This window comes from Neoarius graeffei, chromosome 16, assembly GCF_027579695.1.
Source record: "Neoarius graeffei isolate fNeoGra1 chromosome 16, fNeoGra1.pri, whole genome shotgun sequence".
NCBI classification, from domain to species: domain Eukaryota; kingdom Metazoa; phylum Chordata; class Actinopteri; order Siluriformes; family Ariidae; genus Neoarius; species Neoarius graeffei.
In genome coordinates, this window is record NC_083584.1 from 71,008,880 (window position 1) to 71,025,124 (window position 16,245).

Consider the following 16,245-nt stretch of genomic DNA (forward strand, 5'->3'; position numbering starts at 1 on the left):
AAGGCCACGCCTTCGGAAACATCAGCTGATAAAAGATGCGTCACCAATAACATCCGGTGACACTCTGAGGAAGACGACAGTCGTACGTCGAAACATGTCAGGTAAACAAACCTAAAAAGTTAGATGTCTGATAAAAAAGAAAAAAAAACCTAACAATATTCAATATAAGACATAATGAACGTAATCGATAGACTGGTTTTTTTTTTTTTTTTTTGGGGGGGGGGGGGGGGGGGGGGGAGGGTTGCGCGATGTTGCACCCGGGTCCAGATTAGGGCAGAACCGGCCCTGGCTACATTTCAGGTGTAGTTTGTTTTATGTATGTATGTACTTGCATAGATGTGTACTTGGTCTTACAATATGGCGCCTAACAAAATCTCACGGCGCGGTGACGTCATGCGGTAGCCCTCTATAGGGCCTGACTAGCCTTTGGTAACACACTAAACGAATTATCTTTCATTTTTGGCACTTTTTCTGTTTGTGTAGATGGGAAGACATACTGAGAATCCAAATCGCCAACATTTGAAATAATAATTGTTTTGAATTATTTCTTGTCTTATTTAATGAAGGTTGTAATAGAATTATCCTACATTTGGCTTAAGCTGGATGAGACAGAGACATAATTTTATAGCCATTTGTTAAACAGCTGACAGGGAACGTAATTAACCATTCCGGGAACAAAATTTTTTTGTTCTAACCGGTTCGGGAACGTCTATTTAATGGTGGAACCCAAAACCGGAAACGTTAAAATTCCGTTTCTGTTCGGAACGAACCAATAGGAAAAAAATTCTGGTTCAAAGCCCTGCTGCGCACACACACACACACACACACACACACACACACACACACACACCCCTCTAAACATACTGCATGGAAAATCCAAATCCCCTGAATTTCTACAATCACAATGATTGAAACTTCCAGATTACAACAGACCAGAACATTAGGAAACACTTCAGAACAAAACTGGATCAGGTACAATATAGTTAAAAAAAAAATAAAAAAAGATAAAAAAATAAAAAATAAAAAATCTACAGCTCTAGAACCACACTGGGGGGTTCCCAAATCACACCAATCCCATATGACTGTGCTGTTCTGGAAAACCAAAATGGAACAGGAATCCTGGAGCTACACTGGACTAGAAATGTTAATGTTCCAGAGTCATACTGGAGAAAAATTCAAAACCTGAATGAATTTTGCTCAGCAAACACACTGAATGTTAAAGCCATAATCTGGACATTTCAGCATCACACTGGACTGGACCAAATGAAATTGGATGCAGACTCAAACTGGAGATTTTAAACCATAAAAGGACAGAAATTTAGAATTAGACTGGGGTAGAAATTATATAACTGCAGCAGAGAGGAACTTGCACATTCACATTGGGCTGGATATTCCAGAATTATAAAGTCTAGCAATCCTGAATGAGAAGTTATAAAATTGTAGACCACAAATGGACTGAAATCTAGAATTAGATCAGACTCTCAAGGGGGTCATTCCATGCCAAATCAACACATATCTGACAAATTTATGCTCGACCATCTCAGATTTCAATGAAATTTGGAGGGCTCAGAGATACTATGAAAAGAAGTTAATCCCCAAAATTTCAGCTTCCTATCACCAACGGTTTCAGAGATACAGGCATTTGAATTTTTTTTATTTTTTTGCATTTTGCTCAAAACATACATATTTCAAAGTGTAATATAATCTTTATTATGCAAGATAGAAACCTAAAATTTTGCACAGAGAGACTCAATGTCTTGTACTACAAGCTTCAACTTAGAATTTCAATGTTCATTGTATATTAGATGGTGATTTTAACAAGGAAATTAAAAAGACAAATTTGTAGTTGCTTTCAATTTGAGATCAGCATAAATGAGTTTGTTCTTAGACATCTAGAAATGCCTGAACTTCCTCCCTGTTCTATAGGAATTGGACTAAAGAAAGATTCTGACTGCCATAAACTAACATACAACAGAAATTGTAAGTTAAATACACTCTCTCAGTATAGTTTGGAGCAAATTTCATTAATTAATAAAATTTCATTTTAGAACGTAAAGTTTCTTCTACTCGTTGCAGCTTTGCTTTGCCATATGCAGCTTTCTGTTTGTGGCTAAACTTGACAATTTTTCAGTGGAGAGCAACCAATTGACACAAGGCTTTTGTCAAGTGATTCAGCTACCTCACCAGTGTATGTTGGATCCACATCTACACACATGCTCTCTTGTTCTGATTCTGTAGAACCTGCTGAATCTGCTTGGCTTAAATGTTCTTTCACTCTCTGTGAACATTTAGAACACAATTTTTGTCCAGGTTTAATATTTTTATTTATCAGTTTTGAAAGTGAATCTGCTGTTTCAGGAAGAATTGAACGTAATTCTGTTTTAACTTTTTTCTTGTGCCTTTCATATGGATCACAACAACTTTTCTGTAGCTCTTCATATTTCATCAGAAACAGATTCTCATGATGCAGACATACTGTGTCTGTGCTTGAAATGTTCTTAAGTTCAGTTCTCTGTTTAATTAATGAAATTTGCTCCAAACTATACTGAGAGAGTGTATTTAACTTACAATTTCTGTTGTATGTTAGTTTATGGCAGTCAGAATCTTTCTTTAGTCCAGTTCCTATAGAACAGGGAGGAAGTTCAGCCATTTCTAGATGTCTAAGAACAAACTCATTTATACTGATCTCAAATTGAAAGCAACTACAATTAAATTCCCTAGTCAACTATTCAAATTATCCAATCCTTGCAAAGAAACACATTCAGTTAATAACATTGGTAAATTTTCTCAGTGCTCTGTATTACAATGTATTTAATATAATCCAAGCAATATAATGTTATCTGAACAAGTATGCAGTTTACAGACTCTAAAACTATAAGATATGAGCCACCTGTTCTGGTATCAAAGGTCACCTATTGTGCTGTGTTGATATTGATAAGGCTGGCTGTTGATTGGTACACAATAGCTGGTCATTGATTGCTAATGTTACACAGTCTTAGATTAAAATCAATTTACAAATAATTAATACTGAGCATTAATTGAAATTTTATTTAAAATTGAGGAAGAAACATGTCTCCTAACCTACTTGAGCCTTATTGAAGCATTTATTAACCCTCAAATATCAGTTATATGAAAATATATCAAAAATTCGAATTTGGTGAAAATGGATTTTTTAAACCCCTGTAGTTTAAAAATACTTGAGAGACACAGAACAAAAATTTGGAAATATAAAATATGGGTCTTGGGGATTACTGAAAAAAATTTTACAAGTTCCTAACTGCTATCCCACATTGGATTTCTTGCTACTGAAAATGGCATGTTTTAGAAATAGGCGAATTTCAAAACCCTATTACAGACAAACTAGGAATAGTGGAGACTTGGTAAAACTGAAATTGGTAGATATTTCTGTGTAGATTTGAATAACATTCTTAGTTTCAGCATTACTGCCACAGGCAAGCTTCCAGAATGAGTTAAAAATGCAAAAAATGCAAATTTGTCTTTAATTTCCTTGTTAAAATCACCATCTAATATACAATGACCATTGAAATTCTAAGTTGAAGCTTGTAGTACAAGACATTGAGTCTCTCTGTGCAAAATTTTAGGTTTCTATCTTGCATAATAAAGATTATATTGCACTTTGAAATATGTATGTTTTGAGCAAAAAACAAAAAAATCGAAAAATTCAAATGCCTGTATCTCTGAAACTATTGGTGATAGGAAGCTCAAGTTTTGGGGATTAACTTCTCTGAGCCCTCCAAATTTCATTGAAATCTGAGATGGTCGAGCATAACCTCTTGTTGATTTGGCATGGAATGACCCAAGGATGATACCCCAGAATGTCAAGAATCACAGGGATTGAAAAGTCAAGAACTGAAATTCTCCACAAAAATGTACAACCCCAATTCCAAAAAAGTTTGGACACTGTCTAAAACATGAATGGAAATTTGCAAATCATGGAAACCCTACATTTCATTGAAAATAGTACAAAGACAACATATCAAATATTGAAACTGAGAAATTTTATGTTTTTTTTAATATATGCTCATTTTAAATTTGATGTCAGCAACACGTTTCAAAAATGTTAAGACGGGCATGTTTACCACTGTGTTGCATCACCTCTACTTTTAACAACACTCTGTAAACATTTAGGAACTGAGGAGACCAATTACTGTAGTTTTGAAAGAGAAATGTTGTCCCATTCTTGCTGGATATACAATTTCAGTTGCTCAACAGTTTGGGGTCTTCTTTGTCATATTTTGCACTTCAAGGCAGGTCTGGACTGCAGGCAGGCCAGTTTAGCACCTGGACTCTTTTACTACAGAGCCATGCAGTTTTAATATGTGCAGAAAGTGGTGTGGCATTGTCTTGCTGAAAGAAGGAAGGCCTTCCCTGAGAAAAGATTTTGTCTGGATGGCAGCATATTGCTCTGAAATGTGTATATATCATTCAGTATGCCTTCCCAGATGTACAAGCTCCCCATGTCATGTGCCCTAATGCCCCCTCATACCATCACAGATGCCAGCTTTTGAACTGTGCACTGACAACAAGCCAGATGGTCCCTCTCCTCTTTAGGTGAGGATGTTGCATCCATGATTTCTAAAAAGAATTTCTACTTTTGGTTTGTCAGACCTCGGGACAATTTTCCACTTTGCCTCAGTCCATCATAAAAGAGCCTGGGCCCAGAGAAGGTGGCGGTGTTTATGGATATTATTTATATCTGGTTTTAACTTGCATTTGTGGATGCAGTAATGAACTGTTTTCACAGACGATGGTTTTCTGAAGTGTTCCTGAGCCCATACAGTGATTTCCACTACAGACACGTGTCTGCTTTTAATGCAGTGTCTCCTGAGGGCCTGAAGATCACAGGCATCCAATGTCAGTTTTCAGCCTTGTCTCTTGCATACAGAGATTTCTCCAGATTCTCTGAATCTTTTAATGATATTATGTACCATAAATGATGTGACCCACAAATTCTTTGCAATTTTACATCAAGGAATGTTATTCTTAAATTGTTGCATTGTTTGCTCATGCAGTCTTTCACAGAGCGGTGAACCCCTTGCCATCTTTATTTCTAAGAGAGTTCGCTTCTCTGGGATGCTATTTTTATACTCAATCATCTTACTGACCTGTTGCCAATTAACCAAATTAGGTTTTTTTAGCATTACACAACTTTTTCAGTCTTTTGTTGCCCCTGTCCCAACTTTTCTGAAACGTGTTGCTGACATCAAATTCAAAGTGAGTATATATTTTTCGAAAAACAATACAATTTCTCAGTTTCAACATTTGATATGTTGTATTTGTACTATTTTCAATGAAATATAGGGTTTCTATGATTTGCAAATCTTCATATTCTGTTTTTATTTATGTTTTACACAGTGTCCCAACTTTTTTGGAATTGGGGTTGTACAAGGCATTAAAATAGTTAAAATCACAGAATCACAATAGATTAGGAATTCTAGACGTGAACTGTAGATGTGTGCAGAAGTGATTAAATACTTTTCCCACATTAAACCAGGACTTGTGAGTTTTCACTGGGGCAGATAAACGAGAACCACACTGAACAGGAACTCATGAAACAATACAGAACTCTGTAATTCACAAACTGCCCTCAAGCCACCAAACAGAAGTGCATTTCAACACTCTCTGTCTCTCTCTCTCTCTCACACACACACACACACACACACACACACACACACACACACACACACACACCTTCTACAAGAGAAAATGAAATGGTGGAAATTAAAACCATAAATAAAAGACCTAAATGATGAGAATGGCAGGATATCGTGTGTGTGTGTGTGTGTGCCCGTCCTTTACGCCATCTCCAAAAGGTTTTATGTTTATTGATGATGTCATGAATCTGCCACTGTCTTGTGTTTTAGTGAGATAGAGCCATCACAGGTTTAATGAAGCTCATAGTTTATGAGAATCTACACACTCTCACACACACACACACACACACACACACACACACACACACACACACACACACACACACACACACAGAGTTTTCCCTTTTCCCAGTCCTTTGCCACGCCCACTTACCTGAGCTTGCCTTCTGCATGAAGGTCATGAGGTGGATCTTCACATCGCATCTGAGACTCGGCCTCCAGCAGATACACGAACACACTCTCCTGAGAGCGCATACACACACATTCATATACACATGAAATACACATCTGTGACAAAATATCTGCTGATCAAAAACATTACACAGCTTGCTGTATCAGTCTTGAATAAAAGAACCTGGAATTGTAACATATTGGATTTCTGTAATTTTAAGAAATTAAGATTTTTCAATTTATAATTTTTCACTTTTAAGTCATGCTCCAGAAACAAACAGAATTTTGCTTGGAACAAAATTGCAACCAACAATGTAATCATTCTTAACAATTTCGAAAAACTGTCATTTAAAATGTTAGTGTTAGATTTTTTTGTCCTGTGATGTTTGTTCTGATGCTACTTTCCACTTGTTATGTTGACTTTACTCAGAATCATGTAGTTTTTTTTTTTTAACTTTGAACATTTGAGCTACAAAGCTATGAAAGTGTTTTGTTACCAGTAGCAACATGCTACCGTATAAGGTAACATTAGTTATCATGAGTCTATATTGTATTTAATTTCAGATCAGCAAAGTTAAAGGAACAGTCCACTGTACTTCCATAATGAAATATGCTCTTATCTGAATTGAGACGAGCTGCTCCGTACCTCTCCGAGCTTTGCGCGACCTCCCAGTCAGTCAGACGCAGTCAGACGCGCTGTCACTCCTGTTAGCAATGTAGCTAGGCTCAGTATGGCCAATGGTATTTTTGGGGGCTGTAGTTAGATGCGACCAAACTCTTCCGCGTTTTTCCTGTTTACATAGGTTTATATGACCAGTGATATGAAACAAGTTCAGTTACACAAATTGAAACGTAGCGATTTTCTATGCTATGGAAAGTCCGCACTATAATGACAGGCGTACTAACACCTTCTGCGCGCTTCAGCAGCGCATTGATACGGAGCTCAGATATCAATGCGCTGCCGAAGCGCGCAGAAGGTGTTAGTACGCCTGTCATTATAGTGCGGACTTTCCATTGCATAGAAAATTGCTACGTTTCAATTTGTGTAACTGAACTTGTTTCATATCACTGGTCATATAAACCTATGTAAACAGGAAAAACGCAGAAGAGTTTGGTCGCATCTAACTACAGCCCCAAAAAATACCATTGGCCATACTGAGCCTAGCTACATTGCTAACAGGAGTGACAGCGCGTCTGACTGCGTCTGACTGACTGGGAGGTCGCGCAAAGCTCGGAGAGGTACGGAGCAGCTCGTCTCAATTCAGATAAGAGCATATTTCATTATGGAAGTAGGGTGGACTGTTCCTTTAAGGATGTAACTAACTAACTAACTTGTTGGTTGATTTGATGTAAGTACAACTAGAAACTTATTTATTTACTCTTTGGGTGGTGTGAGTGGTGTGTACTGACATGACGCCACATGCTCAACTTGGATTGTTTTCTTTAATCTGAGTTAGTTGAACATTAATATGTTATCCCTAAACTCACAAATCACATCTGTTTTCCTTCAGTGTTCATTCTCCTATACCTTTACATGGTATCCATACTGTGTATATTTAACACATCTATAGGAATGTGCTGCATTCTAGCAAAAAAAAAAAGATAGAACATTTTCAATATTCCTAAACCTTGACCACACCGTGAAATTTCACCCAAATTTCAGTTTCAGTTTCCTTTGTTAAAACTCTGGTTGTTATCTTTATTATCAGTATCATCAACAATATCAATATCAGCAATAGTAGCAGTATCATCAGCAATACAGAAACAATACAAATACAGTAATAATGTTTTTTCTTTCTATTTTTTCTCTCCTTTGTGTATATTTCAGTGATTGTAGCTACCCAAATATTTTTCCTTACAAACAGCATTTTACACAAATTACTGGGTTTCAGTCACGTGACTTTTCTTAGTTTTACCAGAAGTGAAATAGCTGGTGATCTAAAGGCTACCATTGTGTAAACAACTAGTGATAACTTTAAAGATCTGGATCTTAGTTAAACAAAAACCTGGATCTTAGTTAAACAAGACGGAGAAGTGATCACGGCACATTGTAACTGTATGGCTGGGTAAGAATTCTGTCGTGACCTTCATGCATATGGACTTTGTGAGACGGGAGGAGTAAACAAAGAAATGGCTAGGGACTTTAGCGCTTCAGGACTAAAAAAGTACCGTAAAATAATGACACATAGCAAGAAAAGTACTTGGAAAACACTAAGGACAGCTGAGAGGGAAATACAAACCTTTCACCTAGCATGCTTCGACTCGACTCCCTTCGATTTCAGTGAGAGGTTCAAAAGCCACCTTTCTCCACGTCTTTTTGTGAAATCCTGTGTTCGTTCACCCTTTTTTTATTAGTTCATGGGAACCCTAAAGAAATTATCAGTTTCACGATTTGATCGATTCAAACAACCTAAAACAACGCAAGCATAAGGCATTTTTCATGTGAGCAATGCACCTTCTCCGTACAAACATTTAGTCAACTGAGCTTTGGTAAAGCACCAGCTAAAGTTTTGAATAACTAATGTGACGTCACGTGAAACTCAGCAATATCCACTCATTAAGCTATGATGTACCAGGGCCAAGCCTCATCTTCTCTACATGCTGCAGTAGTGAGTGCCTCATTGTATGAATAGATCTGAGTCCAAAAATCTATGCAACTGCCATGAAGGAAAAAAAAGGTTACTTGCTTTAAATACTTATAAAATGTAATTTCTCCAAAAATAAAGTTTAAAATGAAGAACAAAAGGGCGAGAGGGTGGAACAAACAGTGGTGATCAGTGATTGGTTGTGGGTAGGACTATGGTTATCAGTGATTGGTTGCAAGCGCAAGTCGGGCGTGACACTGTGATGTGAGCTGGAGAGTCGTATCGAGTTCAAGACAGTCACTAATATAATGTGTGCTGAAAAAGTTGCTGGATTTGCCACTGGGCTTTTTGTTTGTTTGTTTGTTTTAAAGTGAAGTCGTTAAAGGGGTGTAAAAAATTGCCAAATTTAGTGACAAAGTTCTACATTGGCAATACTGAAGGGAAGTTTGACCCTGGAAATGTCTACTGATCTCAGACTTAACAAATGGATAGAAGTAAACTTTTTGCAGCCAGGAACTTCATTAACTCGAAAATAAATTTCAAAATAAAACTCCTCCAAGCATATGCATTTATTCAAACGTTAAGCTCATTATTTAAATTTATGATAATATTTTGCCTTTTTATTCCAGCTTTTTATACTTGAAATTTCAGCTGATGGAACACATGAGGTCCAAGTTCAGTTTATTTATTCACTGACTTTTTTTTTTTTAATTACCTCTGCCAACTTTGTTGGAGGAAGTTTTTAACCTGTTTGTTTGTTTGTTTGTTTGTTTGTCTCTTCCTAGTGTAACTCAAAAAATAGCAAACAGATTTTGATGTAATTTTGAGGAAAGGTGGGGCATGGGCCAAGGAACAATTGATTCGATTCTGATGCAAATCCAGATAGGTATGCGGATCCAGGATTTTTTTGTTTGTTTGTTTGGTTTTTTTGCTGTCCCCAAAATAACTCAAAAAGTAGTAAATGGATCTTGATGAAATTTGCTGTACAGCTTTAGTATTATCCTAGGTTCAATTGATTTGATTTTGATGAGATGAGATTAATGGAGGTATGAACTCTACCGAGTGACATTCTAGGTTTAAATTTGAATTAAATTTGTTCAATTCAACTGAGCACATATGCTCAATAAATCTGAGAACTATAACTATATTATAAATATAATAATTTTAATAATAAGTTTGTGAGAAAATACAACACAATACAATGATGTAATACTGCAATCTTTTCCTTTTCATTATTAGGATTTTATCCTCAAGCTTAAATTTCTTGAAATCTTTATTATTTGTCTTTGTGTTTTCTCTCAATTAAAAAAAGGAATCCTGTGTTCAACTCTTATATGAGTGACCTCATTATCCGTGTGTGTTTTGTAAATTGTTCTTTAAAACTATCCCCTGTTTAACATCATCTCTAATCTCCGCCACCATCATTGAAACTTTCATTAGACAATACACAATGCTTGGCGTTGTGAAAAGCTTGGCAGGTTCCTCACACTGTGCGGAAGGAAATGGCTGATGAATTCTATTGGCTGGAAGTAGAATTAAAGCAGGAAGTTTCTCATCCAAATGCCAATCTGGAGATTTTCCTCCTACAAATGTCCTATTTATAACCGGAGGAACATCTTCACCACAAGTCAACTGAAAACTCTGCAAGTTTTAAACAAACCTCTCTGGAATCCATCATGCATAAAGTTCACCTTCTTTTGCACACACACACACACACACACACACACACACACACACACACACACACACACACACACAAGAACCTTGGAAAATCATGTGAGAGCACCATGTTTATAAAACTCACCTACCTGTAAATTTACACACTTAGGAAAAAAGTAGTGAAAACTCATGAACCTAAACATCCACTGTAGTAAAAGAGCACCTGAAACACCTAAAATGACCATGTTTGACTTCAATTAAACCAAGAACCAGAAAATTTATGCAATTAATATTTCTCCAAATTGTGAATTTCCTTCTGGGATTAATAAAGTGATCTGTCTTCAGGGTTTCCAAGTAGAACCCTTTTTATTAGCTAAGAACAATTATGGATCCAATGAAACCTTGAAAAACAAAGAGTTCGGCAAGTAGCAAGAAGCTAAATGTTAATGAGTGTTAATATGAAGAAAATAATGAGCATTCATGTGGAGTTTGTACTGCACATGGAACAGTTAACAAACACCTTCATAGAAAAAAAAGGTTCTCTGGATAAGAAAGGGCTCTAATGGACACTTTTCCACTGCATGGCACTGACTCGACTTGACTCGCTTTTGCTATCAGGTGCTTCCTTTTCCACAGTACATAAATGTAGCTGGTTGTCACAGCAACACTGCATGACACCATCACCGTGACACACAGGAACAATGGAGGATATCGAAGGGATGCTGATTATTAATATGTGATTGTTTAGTCTTTGTCATCTCCGCCACTCATTCAGTTGGTGTGAAAATATAACAACCCAAACAGAGCTAAACATTCTTCTCCACTGTTCCCATGAATCTTTAATAATATTTAGTAATATTTACAGTGGTGCTTGAAAGTTTGTGAACCCTTTAGAATTTTCTATATTTCTGCATAAATATGATCAGATTTTCACACAAGTCCTCAGAGTAGATAAAGAGAACCCAGTTAAACAAATGAGACAAAAATATTATACTTGCTCATTTATTTATTGAGGAAAATGAGCCAATATTACATATCTGTGAGTGGCAAAAGTATGTGAACCTTTGCTTTCAGTATCTGGTGTGACCCCCCTGTGCAGCAATAACTGCAACTAAACGTCTCCGGTAACTGTCGATCAGTCCTGCACACCGGCTTGGAGGAATTTTAGCCCATTCCTCCGTACAGAACAGCTTCAACTCTGGGATGTTGGTGGGTTTCCTCACATGAACTGCTCGCTTCAGGTCCTTCCACAATATTTTGACTGGATTAAGGTCAGGACTTTGACTTGGCCATTCCAAAATATTAACTTTATTCTTCTTTAAACATTCTTTGGTAGAACGACTTGTGTGCTTAGGGTCGTTGTCTTGCTGCATGACCCACCTTCTCTTGAGAGTCAGTTCATGGACAGATGTCCTGACATTTTCCTTTAGAATTCGCTGGTATAATTCAGAATTCATTGTTCCATCAATGATGGCAAGCTGTCCTGGCCCAGATGCAGCACAACAGGCCCAAACCATGATACTACCACCACCATGTTTCATAGATGGGATAAGGTTCTTATGCTGGAATGCAGTGTTTTCCTTTCTCCAAACATAACACTTCTCATTTAAACCAAAAAGTTCTATTTTGCTCTCATCCATCCACAAAACATTTTTCCAACAGCCTTCTGGCTTGTCCAAGTGATCTTTAGCAAACTGCAGATGAGCAGCAATGTTCTTTTTGGAGTGCAGTGGCTTTCTCCTTGCAACCCTGCCATGCACACCATTGTTGCTCAGTATTCTCCTGATGGTGGACTCATGAACATTAACATTAGCCAATGTAAGAGAGGCCTTCAGTTGCTTAGAACTTACCCTGGGGTCCTTTGTGACCTCACCAACTATTACACACCTTGCTCTTGGAGTGATCTTTGTTGGTCGACCACTCCTGGGGAGGGTAGCAATGGTCTTGAATTTCCTCCGTTTGTACACAATCTGTCTGACTGTGGATTGGTGGAGTCCAAACTCTTTAGAGATGGTTTTGTAACCTTTTCCAGCCAGATGAGCATCAACAACACTTTTACTGAGGTCCTCAGAAATCTCCTTTCTTCGTGCCATGATACACTTCCACAAACATGTGTTGTGAAGATCAGACTTTGATAGATCCCTGTTCTTTAAATAAAACAGGGTGCCCACTCATACCTGATTGTCATCCCATTGATTGAAAACACCGGACTCTAATTTCACCTTCAAATTAACTGCTTATCCTAGAGGTTCACATACAGTACTTTTGCCACTCACAGATATGTAATATTGGATCATTTTCCTTAGTAAATAAATGACCAAGTATAATATTTTTGTCTCATTTGTTTAACTGGTTTCTCTTTATCTATTTTTAGGACTTGTGTGAAAATCTGATGATGTTTTAGGTCATATTTATGCAGAAATATAGACAATTCTAAAGGGTTCACAAACTTTCAAGCACCACTGTATGTTTGCATGACTGTTGTTATGTTTGTTAGTTTGTCTTTAGGGAGATAAACATATTCAGTACGAGAGACCAGAGTACTGAAGTGCACAAGGAGTTTAAGAACAATCAGTAAACAGGAGTCTGCTCTCTATAATGGTACATTCAGAACAAACATGGGGAGAGCATCAAAATTAACTCTGATAATGTTGAGTTCATGGACGTTCCATGACGTAGATGAAATAGACAGCTACAAGTTCGTTCTGAACACTTCATCTTACAAACTTAAAAGTAGACGGCCTTTTGATTTCATAAAATCAGTGAAATTTAGTTCCCTCTGAAATTTGGTCATTGTGATATATGTTTATTTCTATAATATCTTAAAAAAATACGAGCCATTCTGTGGTTGGGAAGTTATTTAATTTGAAGGGATTCCTGAGCAAATAATGTGCATGAAATCGTTCGCTTCATGCAGTCAAGCAGACTGAGGAAGTCTGTGTGCACATGCACATGCTTTACTTTCTTCTTCTTTTGGGTTTTATGGCAGCTGGAATCCACACTGTTGCATTACTGCCATCTACAGGTGCACTGACAGTTCCATCATTCTGTCGCTAAACAAACAGCTGATCACACTGAGGTTCTTGCTGACTGCCGATATTTATTAGTTTGGTCCTTCGTTTCTCTTCCTTCGCAAAATAACATCTTTTCTTCTCACTTTCCATTACTGCAGTCAATCTTTTACGTTTCATTCTCACACTAACGTCCTCCATTTTTCTCTCCTGTTTCAAATTTGTATCCCACAATGCCTTATGCGAACAGGGAAAGCCCACCACATGATGCATGAAGTAGTATCTTGTATTGCATCATGGTGAAGCAGGAAAAAATAGCAGAGAATTTAGGACCACGTGGCTCTAATTGTTCTATTTTAAAAAACAAACAAACAAACAAAAAAAAGAATAAAATTGGAAGTCTGTGATTCGAATTCAGTAGCTTTCAGCCCACTAAACAAAAATAATTGGGTGTTGGGGAAAATTATTTTTATGATCTACACTTGAAAAATCTGAAAGGCAAGTCTACCTTTGATTTTTCAAGCAAAAGTAAACAGATGTCAGCTGGTATCTTTGTGCCAACTGACCACAAGTAGGGTATAAGTGAACCTTATGAAACCTTTTAAATGTGAAAGTAAGAAATTGGTTGATGAAGGAAAATAATAAACAATTACAATGGATGTTTGTTAAGGAAACAAACTAACAACATAAACTAATTAAAAAACATTTGAGTGGTGTGCCGTTTGTGTTGATGCTAAATCAAATTTCAACATGCAGTTTATACAAGCTTATTCATCTTTGTCTTTAATTAACATTAATGTTACTCTGTGCCCAGTCTACATTAAAGTAACTGTTTCCTGGTCCTGGTTGAATTTTAGTGGCTAATTACTGTAATTGGTCAAATTGGTGTTGTTTTGAGCCTATCGATTGCATTCCTGCTTAAAAGCAAGCATTCTAGAGTGACAATGTTGCCTCTAAATAGTATTACAAACAGGGGCACATCAAAAATCTCATCTCATCTCATCTCATTATCTCTAGCCGCTTTATCCTTCTACAGGGTCGCAGGCAAGCTGGAGCCTATCCCAGCTGACTACGGGCGAAAGGCGGGGTACACCCTGGACAAGTCGCCAGGTCATCACAGGGCTGACACATAGACACAGACAACCATTCACACTCACATTCACACCTACGCTCAATTTAGAGTCACCAGTTAACCTAACCTGCATGTCTTTGGACTGTGGGGGAAACCGGAGCACCCGGAGGAAACCCACGCGGACACGGGGAGAACATGCAAACTCCACACAGAAAGGCCCTCGCCGGCCCCGGGGCTCGAACCCAGGACCTTCTTGCTGTGAGGCGACAGCGCTAACCACTACACCACCGTGCCGCCCCACATCAAAAATAATGGGGAAAATCACCACTGCAGTTATTAATTTCTCCTCCATTGCGCTTGAGAATGGTTTAAACGAAACCAAAATTTACACCACTGTGTTCTCATTACCATAAAGTTGCCCAGACTTCAACTTTATCCTGATGCCCCACTGGCAACAGTCATGCTGCTGCTCGCCGCTGAGAGACACTGGATCACATAGAAAATGAGAGGGACACTAGGTAGAGTGCATACCTTCGCCAAGCTACATATTCGGATTTGCATCAAAATCTAATCAATTGGTCCTTGGCCTGTGGTCCACGTTATCTCAAAATTTCATCAAAATCCGTTCACTACTTTTTGACTTACATTGGGAACAAACAAACAAACAAATGAAGGTGAAAACATAGCCTAATCCTACAAAGTTGACGAAGGTAGTGAACAACTTCCTGTTGCTTTGACATTCAAGCTGCCTTTGTTCTGAATGCACCATAAGTGTGTGTGTGTGTGTGTGTGTGTGTGTGTGTGTGTGTGTGCGCGAGAGAGAGTAGTGAGTGAGTAGTGTGTGTCTGTGTGTGTATACTGTGTGTGAGGTTAATTAAATGCAAAGCACCCTAATCACGCCGCAGGCTTTGTTAATCGCCACGGCGACAGAACAGTGCAACCCCAATTAAGCACCTGGTGAACTGTTCTCGTACTTACACACCACACCGGCATGCGGCTGTCAGTGTGTGTGTGTGTGTGTGTGTGTGTGTTTAGTGCAGAGCAGCTTGCCTCGGCCATTTTAATTTAACCAAATGTCAAGGAGAAGTGTACTGCACATACTGTGTGTGTGTGTGTGTGTGTGTGCGTGCGTGCATGTGCGTATATTTGTGTGAGTGTGTTTTGCATAAAAACACACATTTTAAGTCATAAAACATAATATGAGACCAATAAAATAACACTTGTTTCGTATATTGTGTCTATGCAAAAGGAAATACAATTTCTTGAATTGAAACATATTCTGGAGATCAGTTAATTACTTAATTAAATGTTTTATTCCTCTTACAGTATTATCACAACAATTTGCCAAATATATTTTAAATCTTTCATTTATTAAAGACTGGCACATCATAATTTTTTATCCATTTCTAGCTACAGTGGTGCTTGAAAGTTTGTGAACCCTTTAGAATTTTCTATATTTCTGAATAAATATGACCTAAAACATCATCAGATTTTCACACAAGTCCTAAAAGTAGATAAAGAGAACCCAGTTAAACAAATGAGACAAAAATATTATACTTGGTCATTTATTTATTGAGGAAAATGAGCCAATATTACATATCTGTGAGTGGCAAAAGTATGTGAACCTTTGCTTTCAGTATCTGGTGTGACCCCCCTGTGCAGCAATAACTGCAACTAAACATTTGCGGTAACTGTCGATCAGTCCTGCACACCAGCTTGGAGGAATTTTAGCCCATTCCTCCGTACAGAACAGCTTCAACTCTGGGATGTTGGTGGGTTTCCTCACATGAACTGCTCGCTTCAGGTCCTTCCACAACATTTTGACTGGATTAAGGTCAGGACTTTGACTTGGC

At 37.7% G+C, this 16,245-nt stretch overlaps 1 protein-coding gene across 7 annotated transcripts in view; it reads right to left on the reverse strand.

The window, feature by feature from the left end:
- The window catches only part of LOC132900991 (cGMP-dependent 3',5'-cyclic phosphodiesterase), a 542,454-nt gene that overhangs the window by 145,646 nt on the left and 380,563 nt on the right, over nucleotides 1-16,245 (reverse strand). For all 7 annotated transcript variants that reach the window (XM_060943407.1, XM_060943409.1, XM_060943411.1 and 4 more), the window contains one exon: nucleotides 6,049-6,137. In XM_060943407.1, coding sequence (XP_060799390.1) covers nucleotides 6,049-6,137 — 89 coding nt within the window. The remainder of the gene's footprint in view (nucleotides 1-6,048; nucleotides 6,138-16,245) is intronic.